This window comes from Bufo gargarizans, chromosome 3 (assembly GCF_014858855.1).
Source record: "Bufo gargarizans isolate SCDJY-AF-19 chromosome 3, ASM1485885v1, whole genome shotgun sequence".
Taxonomy (NCBI): domain Eukaryota; kingdom Metazoa; phylum Chordata; class Amphibia; order Anura; family Bufonidae; genus Bufo; species Bufo gargarizans.
Window position 1 is genome coordinate 215,099,065 of NC_058082.1, and position 12,572 is coordinate 215,111,636.

At 42.5% G+C, this 12,572-nt stretch overlaps 1 protein-coding gene across 1 annotated transcript in view; it reads left to right on the forward strand.

The window, feature by feature from the left end:
• Positions 1-12,572, forward strand: part of SLC9A4 (solute carrier family 9 member A4) — an 80,689-nt gene that overhangs the window by 34,682 nt on the left and 33,435 nt on the right. The window contains exon 7 of the mRNA XM_044285552.1: positions 8,392-8,462. Coding sequence (XP_044141487.1) covers positions 8,392-8,462 — 71 coding nt within the window. The remainder of the gene's footprint in view (positions 1-8,391; positions 8,463-12,572) is intronic.

Sequence of the window (12,572 nt, forward strand, 5' to 3'; positions counted from 1 at the left end):
CTCCTTCACATTAGTAATGCCCTCTGTGCCCCCTTCATAGTAGTAATGCCCTCTGTGCCCCCAGCTGTTTGAAGAGAGGGCAGCACTAATATGAGAGCTGCTTTCTCTGTTCTGTTCACCTGCTCACCATAGCATTTGAAGTGATGAGCAGGTAAACAGAGCAGGTGGTGCTCATACAAAAAAAAAAAAAAGCAGACAACCCCTTTAAAGACACACTTGGAAAACATTACATAGAGCGGTACAGAACATACAGGGTCATACAGCGCCACATAACTCTTACATCCAGTGACTTCTCTTCTCTGATGTAGATATTCTCTTTCCTCTCCTTCTCCTGTTAGACCAGACCACCATGGTGACTTCTTTCAGCCGTGCCTCGTCTCTGCAGGGTTTAGCAAACAGACATCTTACTTTCCTACTTTTCCATCATCCTCCCACCTTCTCAACACCCCGTCCTGCCACCGTCCTGCCATCCCCAATACTGTGTCCACTGTGCTCCCCAATACTTTCCTGCAGAAACAGTCCCCCTGAAAATACTGGTACCACACAGATTCAGCTTCTGCGCAGTTGGAGAGTGCACGCATACTGTTGTCTCTTGGCAATCTCTTTGGTGATCGATTGCTGACGGAATGACTGATGAGGAGTAGGAGGAGCAGTAGCATCAGGACCAGCAAATGATGGAAAGGACAGACAGCTCCCTTTGGCTAAGGTGGTGGAGCCTTGACTGCCTAAAATCGGGTGCGTGCCACTAGGTGATGCAGTGGTAGCTGCGGCAGGCTGGACCACCACATCGGAACCACGGTTCTCCCAGGCAACTTTATGGTGACGCTGCATATGTTGACGCAGGGCCATAGTGCCAACATTGGCACCCTAGCCATGCTTCACCTTCTGCCCACAGATTCTACAAATGGCCATGTTCACCTCCTCCGACAGCTTAACAAAAACTGCCACACCACCGAGTAGGTGATTTTACCCCCAAATCCGCACTGACTGACTGCTACCGCCGCTGCTTCCGCGAACCCCTGCACCACTACTCTCCAGGCAGGTAGGCTCCTGTGAAGCGGGTGGTCTATCCTGGGCACGTTTGGCTCATAACTTCCCACTGCTGCCACCCTGCTGACTCCCGGCCACACTAGTGACTTGCTGGCTCCACCACTGCCTCACGGGCAAGCTGCCACCCTCTTCTCCCGATGATGATGAAACCCCTAATTCACCCAGCTCCCAAGTGCGATCAGCTACATCATCATCATAAAGTACTGTCTGCACGTCACTGATTTCCTCCTCAACGGTCTCTGGGTCAGGAACCTGACCGCTCGCAACACCAGTGTCCAAGCCACTCTCCTCATCACTACTTGCCCGCATACTGGGGGAAGCGGCGGATGTCTCCTCCACATCTTGGCTGCCCAGTAGCTGCTGACTGTCCTCTAGTAGCTCGTCCTCGCTGTATAGTAAAGCTGAGCCCACAGCATATAATACTTGTCTGGCTGAGGGAACAGAAAAAAAAGGATAGAGACAGGTTGAGGACAGGTGAGGGCACAGGGCCTTCTCCTGGGCCATGCCAACTAAGGGTTGTGTCTGACGAACCCACCGACTCTTGGCTGGGGGTGTCTGACGTCACTTGGTACGAAGTGACAGAACGAGTCAACCATTCAAGAACCGCCGGGTTGCTGGTCAAGACAAGACCGCTAGATGACACAAGGAGCTCCGGCCTCTCGCTGTGACTCCTGCTGCCACGCCCCCTTACTCTGCTGCGACCTGTGCATGCGCCAGAAACATTTAGGCCTCTGCCACTCCCCTGTGCAGGGCCTGGCACAAATAAATAAATAAAATGGAAATTAAAACACTCCAAAAAAGTCTTTAATTTTCTCACTTCCCCACCCAACGGCTAATAAGCCCTTTTTTTCCCCACTTATACACGCCACAAAAGGCTTTAGAACATATAACTGCACCGCTGAACAGCAAATATATATTTTTTGCCACTAATACAAGCCAAAAAGGGCTGTAATTTTCTTGTTTCACCACACAACGGCAAATACTTTTTTGTGCCACTAATACACGCAAAAAAGTGCTTTAAAACATATAACTGCACCGCAGAATGGCAAATAATATATATTTTTTGCCACTAATACATGCCAAAAGGACTTTAGAACATATAACTAGTGATGAGCGGCATAAGCAATATTAGTTTTCGCGATATTTAGCAAATTTTTTGCAAAATATTCGCAATAAATTAGCAAATTCTAGAATTCATAATCTCCAGGCATCATTTTTGCGATTGCAAAAATCGGCACTATTGATGCGCATATTTTTTGCGCAATACATGCAACTTTACATTTTATCAGGTCTGAGTAGATAATACTGATTACTGGTACACTAAGTATTGTTGTGACATCACAGCACTATCTCTGTAGCATGTATGTATGGAGGGGTAGGCAACTTTCCTATTGGTTGCTAGGGATGTTGCTAAGCTCTGACAAAGATATCGCAGCCTTCTCATTGGCCCACAAGCAAGAAGGGAGGTTACTGATGAAAATAAAATCTAGAATATTCGCGATTACGAATATTTAGCACTATATTCTACATCTTCAAGAATTCTCGAAGTGCCGTTATTCACGATAAAAATTCGCAAGTAGAATATTTGCGATCAACACTACATATAACTGCACCGCTGAACGGCAAATAATATATATTTTGTTGCCACTAATACACGCCAAAAAGGGCTGTAATTTTCTCACTTCACCACACAAGGCTAATAAGCCCCCCCCCCACTAATACAAGCTAAAAAATGCTTTAGAACATATAACTGCACCGCACAAGGGCAAATAAGACATAGAAATATTTCCTTGTAATAAACCCTGTTAATGGCTGTATCAAACAGCACTTGCACCCCAATAAAAAGAACGGTTTGCTGGAATTACAGAGCTGTATAATGGCAATTTGGATCCGCAGTCAGTGCAGCAAGGTGTAATAGGATTGTTCCTATTACCTAGGCTGTAAACTCCCCTACTGAACCCTGTTCTGCTTCAATACTGTGGAATGATTCCTCCCTATCCTTTCCCTGAACTTCTATACAGCAAAATAAAAGTTTTAGTCTTTTCTACCACTGTCCCTAGCGCCTGCTGACGTCTCTCCCTGCACTAAGTACACTGGAAAATGGCTGAATCCAAGATGGCTGAGGCCATTTATAGGGCTGTGACATCACAGGGCTGACTAGCTGCTGATTGGCTGCATGCATGGCATTGTGGGTGATCCCTCATTCCCAGAGTTCCTTGCTCCATGTCCTAACACGTGCAGCAGCCATTTTAGGAAAAAATTTGATTAGTTACCACGAAGCGTGAGGAAATTCGGATTCAGTGTAAATCTAATTTTTCCTTAAATTCGGATTGAATTCCACTTCGTCAACTTTGATTCGCTCTAGTTCTCTAGTTTTAATCAGTTTTGATTTAGCCTCAAAACTGATTTTTGCCCCTGGTTTGATTCTAATAGTCTATTTGACATCCAATTTTTATGTAATTTGGAGACGAACAACAATAAATTGTGCTAATGGTCTTTTAGGCTTTTCATCTTATTTCAGAGTAAATAATAGTAAGGGCATGCTACACAGTTTTCTAAGCCAGATGTACTGTAGCTCCTATCTTTCCAGCAGATCCTCACCCATCAATTACTCATTCTATGCCTACCCCCCTTACTCTGCCCAAGAATGTCATAAAGCCACCAACGCTTTACTCCACATATAAATAGCATTTAACCCCTTAAGGACCAGGCTCATTTTCACCTTCAGGACCAGGCCATTTTTTGCAAATCTGACCAGTGTCACTTTAAGTGCTCATAACTTTAAAACGCTTCGACTTACCCAGGCCGTTCTGAGATTGTTTTTTCGTCACATATTGTACTTCATGACACTGCTAAAATTGGGTCAAAAAAGTTAATTTTTTTGCATAAAAAAATACATTTTTTACCAAAAATTTTGAAAAATTAGCAAATTTCAAAGTTTCAGTTTCTCTACTTCTGTAATACATAGTAATACCCCCAAAAATTGTGATGACTTTACATTCCCCATATGTCTACTTCATGTTTGTAGCATTTTGGGAATGATATTTTATTTTTTGGGGATGTTACAAGGCTTAGAAGTTTAGAAGCAAATTTTGAAATTTTTTAGAAATCTTCAAAATCCCACTTTTTATGGACCAGTTCAGGTTTGAAGTCATATTGTGAGGCTTAGATAATAGAAACCTCCCAAAAATGACCCCATTCTAGAAACTACACCCCTCAAGGTATTCAAAACTGTTTTTTCAAACTTTATTAACCCTTTAGGTCTTCCACAAGAGTTAATGGCAGATGGAGAAACAATTTTGAAATTTCTATTTTTGGGAAAATTTTCCAATATAATAAATTTTTTCCAGGAGTAAAACAAGGGTTAACTGCCAAACAACACTCAAAATGGGTTGCCCTGATTCTGTAGTTTGCAGAAACACCCCATATGTGGTCGTAAACTACTGTTTGGCCGAACGGTGGCACATAGAAGGAGGGGAACACCATATGGATTTTGGAAGGCAGATTTTGCAGGACTGGTTTTGTTTATACCATGTCCCATTTGAAGCCCCCTGTTGCACCCCTAGAATAGAAATTTCAAAAAAGTGACTCCATCTAAGAAAGTACACCCCTCAAGGTATTCAAAACTGGGTTTACAAACTTTGTTAACCCTTTAGGTGTTCCACAAGAGTTAATGGCAGATGGAGAAACAATTTTGAAATTTCAATTTTTTGGAAATTCTTCCAATATAATCAATTTTTTCCAGGAGTAAAACAAGGGTTAACTGCCAAACAACACTCAACATGGGTTGCCCTGATTCTGTAGTTTACAGAAACACCCCATATGTGGTCGTAAACTACTATTTGGCCGAACGGGAGCACATAGAAGGAGGGGAACACCATATGGGTTTTGGAAGGCAGATTTTGCAGGACTGGTTTTGTTTATACCATGTCCCATTTGAAGCCCCCTGTTGCACCCCTAGAATAGAAATTTCAAAAAAGTGACTCCATCTAAGAAAATACACCCCTCAAGGTATTCAAAACTGGGTTTACAAACTTTGTTAACCCTTTAGGTGTTCCACAAGAGTTAATGGCAGATGGAGAAACAATTTTGAAATTTCTATTTTTGGGAAAATTTTCCAATATAATCAATTTTTTCCAGGAGTAAAACAAGGGTTAACTGCCAAACAACACTCAAAATGGGTTGCCCTGATTCTGTAGTTTGCAAAAACACCCCATATGTGGTCGTAAACTACTGTTTGGCCGAACGGTAGCACATAGAAGGAGGGGAACACCATATGGGTTTTGGAAGGCAGATTTTGCAGGACTGGTTTTGTTTATACTATGTCCCATTTGAAGCCCCCTGTTGCACCCCTAGAATAGAAATTTCAAAAAAGTGACTCCATCTAAGAAAGTACACCCCTCAAGGTATTCAAAACTGGGTTTACAAACTTTGTTAACTCCCACACGAGTTTCCCGCTAACACCCAGAGTGGGGGGACATTCTGGGGGTTGAATACGGGAATCTCGCCCCTCGTACACACGAAATTTGTAAGTGTACCCTGAGGTACTCTCACAAATTTTGTATAGCTTCACGCCATACCTCGCCCGCTTTGTGGGAATGTATTGGCGGAAACTGAGTCTCCCCTTGAACGCAACGAGAGACTCATCAACCGCGACCTCCCTTCCAGGTACGTAGGCCTGCTGAAATGTGGCCCCAAAGTGATCGATGACCGGCCGTATCTTATACAGCCGGTCATAGGCAGGATCACCTCGGGGTGGACATGCTGCATTATCGGAATAATGCAGACATTTCCGGATGGCCTCAAACCGGTGACGTGTCATGACCATACTGTACAGTGGGGTCTGGTACAGGACGTCCCCACTCCAGTATTGCCTGACACTGGGTTTTTGGACTAGACCCATATGCAGCACGAGGTCGGGGTTAGGGTTAGATGGATAGATGGAAGTTTGGAAGTTTGGAATAAAAGTACTTTTTTTTTTTTTTTTCCTAACTTACTTTTCCCTTCTTTCCCTGCCTAACAGTGCCTCTCCCTCACTGACCCTAACCTACCTGGGTGGCGATGGGTGCAGGAGGGTGATGGATGGCGATTAGGGGGACACAGGAGCTGGTGCTGGACGATGCTGCCGGGTGCTCGTGCAGAACAGGAAGAGGAGGGGAGAGAGGAGCGCAGGAAGTTTGAATCTCGCGCCTCTCTCCCCTGCACCAATCAGCACCCTGGACAGTGGCGTTCAGCACCAGGGCCAGCACCGCCTCCTCAAATCCTCGGACTGCGATTGGTGGTGTAAAATTACGCCACCGATCGCAGTCTTTTTCCGGTTCATCGGGTCACAGGACACCCGAATGGACCGGAAACGCAGAAAACCGCAGGTCTGAATTGACCTGCGGTTTTCTGCGATCGCCGATACGGGGGGGTCCAATGACCCCCCCCTGCGTTGTTACGGGATGCCGGCTGAATGATTTCAGCCGAAATCCCATTTCGATTAACCCCCGCGGCGCCGGAATTACATTTTTAAGTCAGGACGTACCGGTACGTCCTCGGTCCTTAAGGACTCGGGAAATAGGGCGTACCGGTACGTCCTATGTCCTTAAGGGGTTAAAATGCATATTTTAATTCTCCAGAGTCATATAAGGTGCAGCCAATAATGTGTCCTAGAGATATATACAGTGCCCAAAAGTTTTAGAGCCATGAATACTGTGCTCTTGTGCCATTACATTATTGTACTGTGCCACGATTACTGAGCCCCAAAGTAAAGTGTGTCCCAGAGGCTTATAGTGCTGCCAATACCATGCCAAAGAAAGTTACAGATCCACAATTACTGTCCCCCAGAGTTCTAGTACCACCAATATTGTGCCCCAGAGATTAGCCTAAAAATGGTTCCATGTGTCACACACATTTACCTTAGAGATACACTGTTCCACCATATGTATGTCAGATATACTGTGCCACCATATGTGCACCGAGTGATATTCTGTGGTACTATATGTGTCCCCACAGATATACTACATTCCCAGACAAATAAAGTACTGTGGCAACACATTTTTCACAGATATACTGTGCCAAAAGAACCATAAAAATACAATCTCTTAGGCGAGACCCCAGACCAGGCCCAAAAATGAATTCATATCCGAAACCAGACTCTGACAGAATGTTGTCTACAGTGGTAGCCACAAGTATTTAGAAACCCATCCTCAAGAGCAAGAAGTGATAGATAAAAACAATACTGAAAAGTTGAAAAACAGGACAGAAAACCAAAGGATCCCTGCCCGTGCTGTTAAACAGGTGGAACAATTTAAAATACAGACATTAGGGGATCTACTCTGAGCGAGCCTGACAAGAATTGAATGTCCTTTTACTTCCAGGTTCCTGTAAAATTCCGTCAAATCCAGAACCTTACATAATGTAGTTACATGCTATAGATCAAATAATGACAGCAGGACAGGGACACAGCACTATAAACAGCAGCTGCTGGAGAACCTATTTTTAAATTCGAGATTGAAGAATTTATGTGAATCAGTTGTTGGCATGGGTTAAGGAAATTTCTACAACAATAATCTGCAATTGACTACTTCTGCAGGAAGAGAAACATGGGGGTAAATTATTACCCAGAAATACACCTATATTAGGCGTATATCTGGCGCAGATTGTGGACCCACTCACGCCAGGTATGAAAAAGTGGGCGTGGTGCGGCCAGAGAAGGGAATGGGTCGGTAGGCCCGTCTCATTCATCATTTTCCATACATGTTTTAGGCGTAGAAAATGGTCTAAATGTAAACCAGCTAGGAAGCGGTCTTGCATTTAGACCGGCGCTGGATGTGCCAAAGTTTTGCAGAGGCCGGCGCCTCTTCATAACTTCTGCGGATCCACTGCCAGATATAGGGGTCTAAATGCCGGTCTTAATAAATGACCCTCGAGGTGTCTACATAGCACCACATATCTTGCTAGGTTCTGCCATGTTGATGTGTCAATGGAAACTTGCATTAATGTGTATTATAAATCCCTTTTTAGTACAAGGTCCCACGATGATTGATAAACATGATGGCCACAGGTTCTCCGACTACTGAAATCCCCAAACTTCCGATATAATCTATAGAGGTTGTCGTTCTTATTAGAATTTACTGGCTGTGTAATGAATAAGGGCACCAAGTCTTTCAAACCAAGAGATCTTCAATTTTTCCACTTTAGCTAATAGATGTGGCTTTGAACACTCCTCCCCCTCCAAGACCCAATTTTGACCCAATTTTCCCCTTCTTAACTCAGAACTCTTTTTTTTTTTTAGAACTTTTTTGAGGAAAGCTATGTTAATGATGTTTTTCTACAAGTATTCTCATTACTTTTCAGTTAATGGATCACCTGAAAGCTGGAATTGCAGATATATGTGGCCACTGGGGACACTATCAAATGAGGGAGCAGTAAGTATTTTAACATACAAAGCTTTCCTCTGTCAATAAGTGTTTTACTTTTGGGAGACAGAGACCTTGTTAACACAAGTGTTAAGATGTTTCTTTGGTCCACTGATGGAGGAAGCTATTGATTTTTACATCTGCCTAGAAAATATTTTTCAACATGTAGAACAGTGTCATTTAGTCCTGTGAAAACCATAAATGTCTCTTAAAGGGATTGTCATGCTTCAGTAAATATAATTTATCATGTAGACAAGGCACTTACTAATGTATGATTGTCCATATTGCCTCCATTACTGGCCTGATTCATTTTTGCCCATCATAAGGGACCCTCACGGGATTTCATGGTGCAGACTTTACCCGATTAAAGGTTTCTTTAAAAAACATTTAATTTATTAGATTGGTTTTCAAATACATTTTTATTTATTAGTAAAGAAAATGTGTATCCTCTAAAACAGGGGTCAACAACCTCCGGCACTCCAGCTGTTGTGAAACTCCAATTCCCAGCATGCTCCATTCATTTCTCTGAGAGTTCTGAGAAGAGAAGAGAAAATATGCATGCTGGGCTTTGTAGTTTCACAACAGCTGGAGTCCCGGAGGTTGCCTACCCCTGCTCTAAAACATTGTATTTCAGGCGCAGATTGCGGCACAACGTTTAGTTGCACCGCAATCTGCAACTTCTCCCTGCTCAGGCCATGTCTAAAAAAGTAGGATGGGACGGCAGGCCCATCTTGTTTACCATTATCAATGTCTGTTTTTAGGTCGTAGAGAAACAGGTTTACATTTAGAACTGGCGGAGGATGTCACCTAAAACTCAAGGAGGGTTAGCTGCCCCAGATATTAAAAAATATTACTGGGCCACACACCTTAGAAGACTGCCAGCTTGGTCTAACATATATGTGTACTCCAGATGGATGGAGATAGAGAAGTTGTGGATAGCCCCTGTTCATCCAAACTCACTCATCTGGTATCCTCCGCAGCTTTCGCTTAGACCGGAACTATTAGGCCCCATGTCCTTCACCTGTAACATCTGGTCGAGACTGTAACAGACTATTTTCACTTGCATCAGAGAAATCTTCGATGATCTCCTTTCTGTCTAATCCGTTATTTACAATAGGAATGCAAACATCTTTTCTTAAAATATGGTTTCCCCAAAAACTGTTCCGGTTTGCAGATGTTGTAAACTATAGGACTTTGGGCTTTTTGTCATTTGATGAGATACAATCTTTGTATCAGCTACCGGAGTCCTGTAGGTTCCAATATATGCAGATATGCCATTTTTTTCTGAGACCACTTTCACTCAATGAAAGTGTCAACCCCTACACCATTTGAGAGAACGTGTAAGCTGACAGTTACCACGCGGGGTCTCATATCAGATATCTATCTTATCCTATCATCTTCCTCTCTTACTCACTCCTATATGACTAAATGGGAGACAATTCTTGACTACCCTATAACACCTACGGAGTGGAAACAGATATGGGAAAGGGCAGCGAAGTCGTCTTCATGTATTATGCATAGGGAAAACACATATAAAGTGCTAATGTTCTGGTATCATACACCACAGCTTCTAAAACACTTCAACCTGGATATCTCAGGTAGATGTTGGAGATGTATGACAGGTGAGGGAACTCATATACATATCTTTTGGGACTGTCCTATGATTGCGCCATTTTGGAGAATGGTGGGGTCGGTCCTCTTTCAACTCCTCGCAATCCAATTTCCTTTTCTACTTATTAAATATGCCAAAAATGTAATTAAAGAAACAATCCCTGCTTCTAGTCCTTCAGGTGCTCAGGTGCTGACGGCGGCTAGACGCCTAATTGAGAGGTTTTGGTTGAGGACAGATGCGCCTACTCGACTAGACCTCATCCAAAGTGTGATGGAGATTAGGAAAATGGAATACCTAACTGCATGCGTCACTAACTCAGTTGATAGATTTACAAAGGTTTGGCAGACATGGGATGATACTTTTGACCATTTACAATAAGGGTCCCCTGAGCATCAGTTTTTCCCTTTTTTTTCTCTCCTTTTCTCTTTTTCCCTTATGTGTCGTGTCTATGTCATTATCCTATGTCTTTCAGGTACCAACTCTCACTGTGGCCATTGGCATTTGATGCAAAATACATGTTTTCTTTCCCAATGTACACTCTTGATATTGATGATATGCAATATGACATTGTACCTGTATTATTTTTTATTGATGAAAATGAATAAAACAAACAATTATAAAAAAAGAACTGGCGGAGGATCCACTGAAGTTAGGAAGAGGCACCGCCAGTGCTGGGGCATGTTAAGACCAGCGTCTAAAACGCCAGTCTTAATAAATGTGCCCCAATATACTCATGTGTTTATGGTTAGGGCTACACACAAAGTTCTTCCACATATCAATAGCTGACAGGAGTTGCTGTACAAAGGAAGACATTGAGTTGTACAGGAATCGAAAATGTAACTATGAGATTTAATGCTATGCCATATACCCTGATAATTACGCTATGGGCGTCATGCAAAAATACAACTTGCAACTTTTTTGTTAGACTGAGGTAGGTGAAATTTTCCACCATAAAGTAACATGAAATCATACTGCATGTAGTCTATGTTATAAATTCTCTGCCTCAACAGAGTCTTGGCAAGAGCACATAGAACTCTTCTGTTTACATTGATTGCTGTTAACCCTGTCATTTTTCACCTTAAAGGGATTCTGTCACCAGGTTTGGGGCTATAGAGCTGCGGACATGCACTGCTAGATCGCCGCTAGCATGTCCGCAATATACCTGTTCTATAGGGCTGTGTGCTTTTAATTTCTTTAAAAAAGGATTTTATAGATATGTAAATCTTGTATGTGTCCAAGGGGCTGTACTAAGCTTCCTGGAGCCCAGCCGTGCCCAGCCATGCCCACCTGTGAAGGAGCCCAGCACCGCCTATGTCCTCCGAATCTCCTCCTTTCATCAACGATAGATTGCCGTAATCTCGCGATGCGTGAGCTCATGCATGCGCAGTGCCGGTATAGTGTTCTTTCCCTGTGCTGGCATCAGCCTCAGGGAAAGAACTGCGCATGCGCGAGCTTACGCATCGCGAGATTACAGCAATCTATCGTTGATGAAAGGAGGAGATTCGGAGGACATAGGCAGTGCTGGGCTCCTTCACAGTTGGGCGTGGCAGGACACATACCAGACTAATTTACATATCTATAAAATCCTTTTTTTTATTTTATTAAATGCACACAGCCCTATAGGACAGATATATTGCAGACATGCTATCGACGATCTAGCAGTGCATGTCCACAGCTCTATAGCCCAAAACTTGGTGATAGAATCCCTTTAAGGACCTGGCCATTTTTTGCAAATCTGACATGTGTCACTTTATGTGGTGATAACTTTAAAAAGCTTTTACTTATCCAAACCATTCTGAGACTGTTTTCTTGTCACATATTGTACTTCATGACAGTGGTAAATATGAGTCGAAATATTTAATTTTTATTTATGAAAAAATATTAATTTACCAAAAATTTGGAAAGATTCGCAATTTTCAAAAATTTCTATGCTTTTAAAACAGATAGTGATACCTCCTAAAATAGTTATTGCTTTACATTTCCCATATGTCTACTTTATGTTTGGATCATTTAGTAAATTACATGTTCTTTTTTTGTGACGTTAGAAGGCTTAGAAGTTTAGAAGCAAATCTTGAAAATTTTCTGAAAATTTCTAAAACCCACTTTTTAAGGACCAGTTCAGGTCTGAAGTCAATTTGTGAGGCTTACATAATAGAAACCACCCTTAAATGGCCCATTTTAGAAACTACACCCCTCAAGGTATTCAAAACTGATTTTACTAACTTTCTTAACCCTTTAAGCATTCCACAAGAATTAAAGGAAAATAAAGATGAAATTTCAGAATTTCACTTTTTTGGCAGATTTTCCATTTTAATCAATTTTTTCCAGTAACAAAGCAAGGGTTAACTGCCAAACAAAACTCAATATTTATTGCCCTGATTCTGTAGTTTACAGAAACACCCCATATGTGATCGTAAACTGCTGAACAGGCACACGGCAGGGCGCAGAAGAAAAAGGAACGCCATATGGTTTTTGGAAGGCAGATTTCACTGGCATTATTTTAAGTT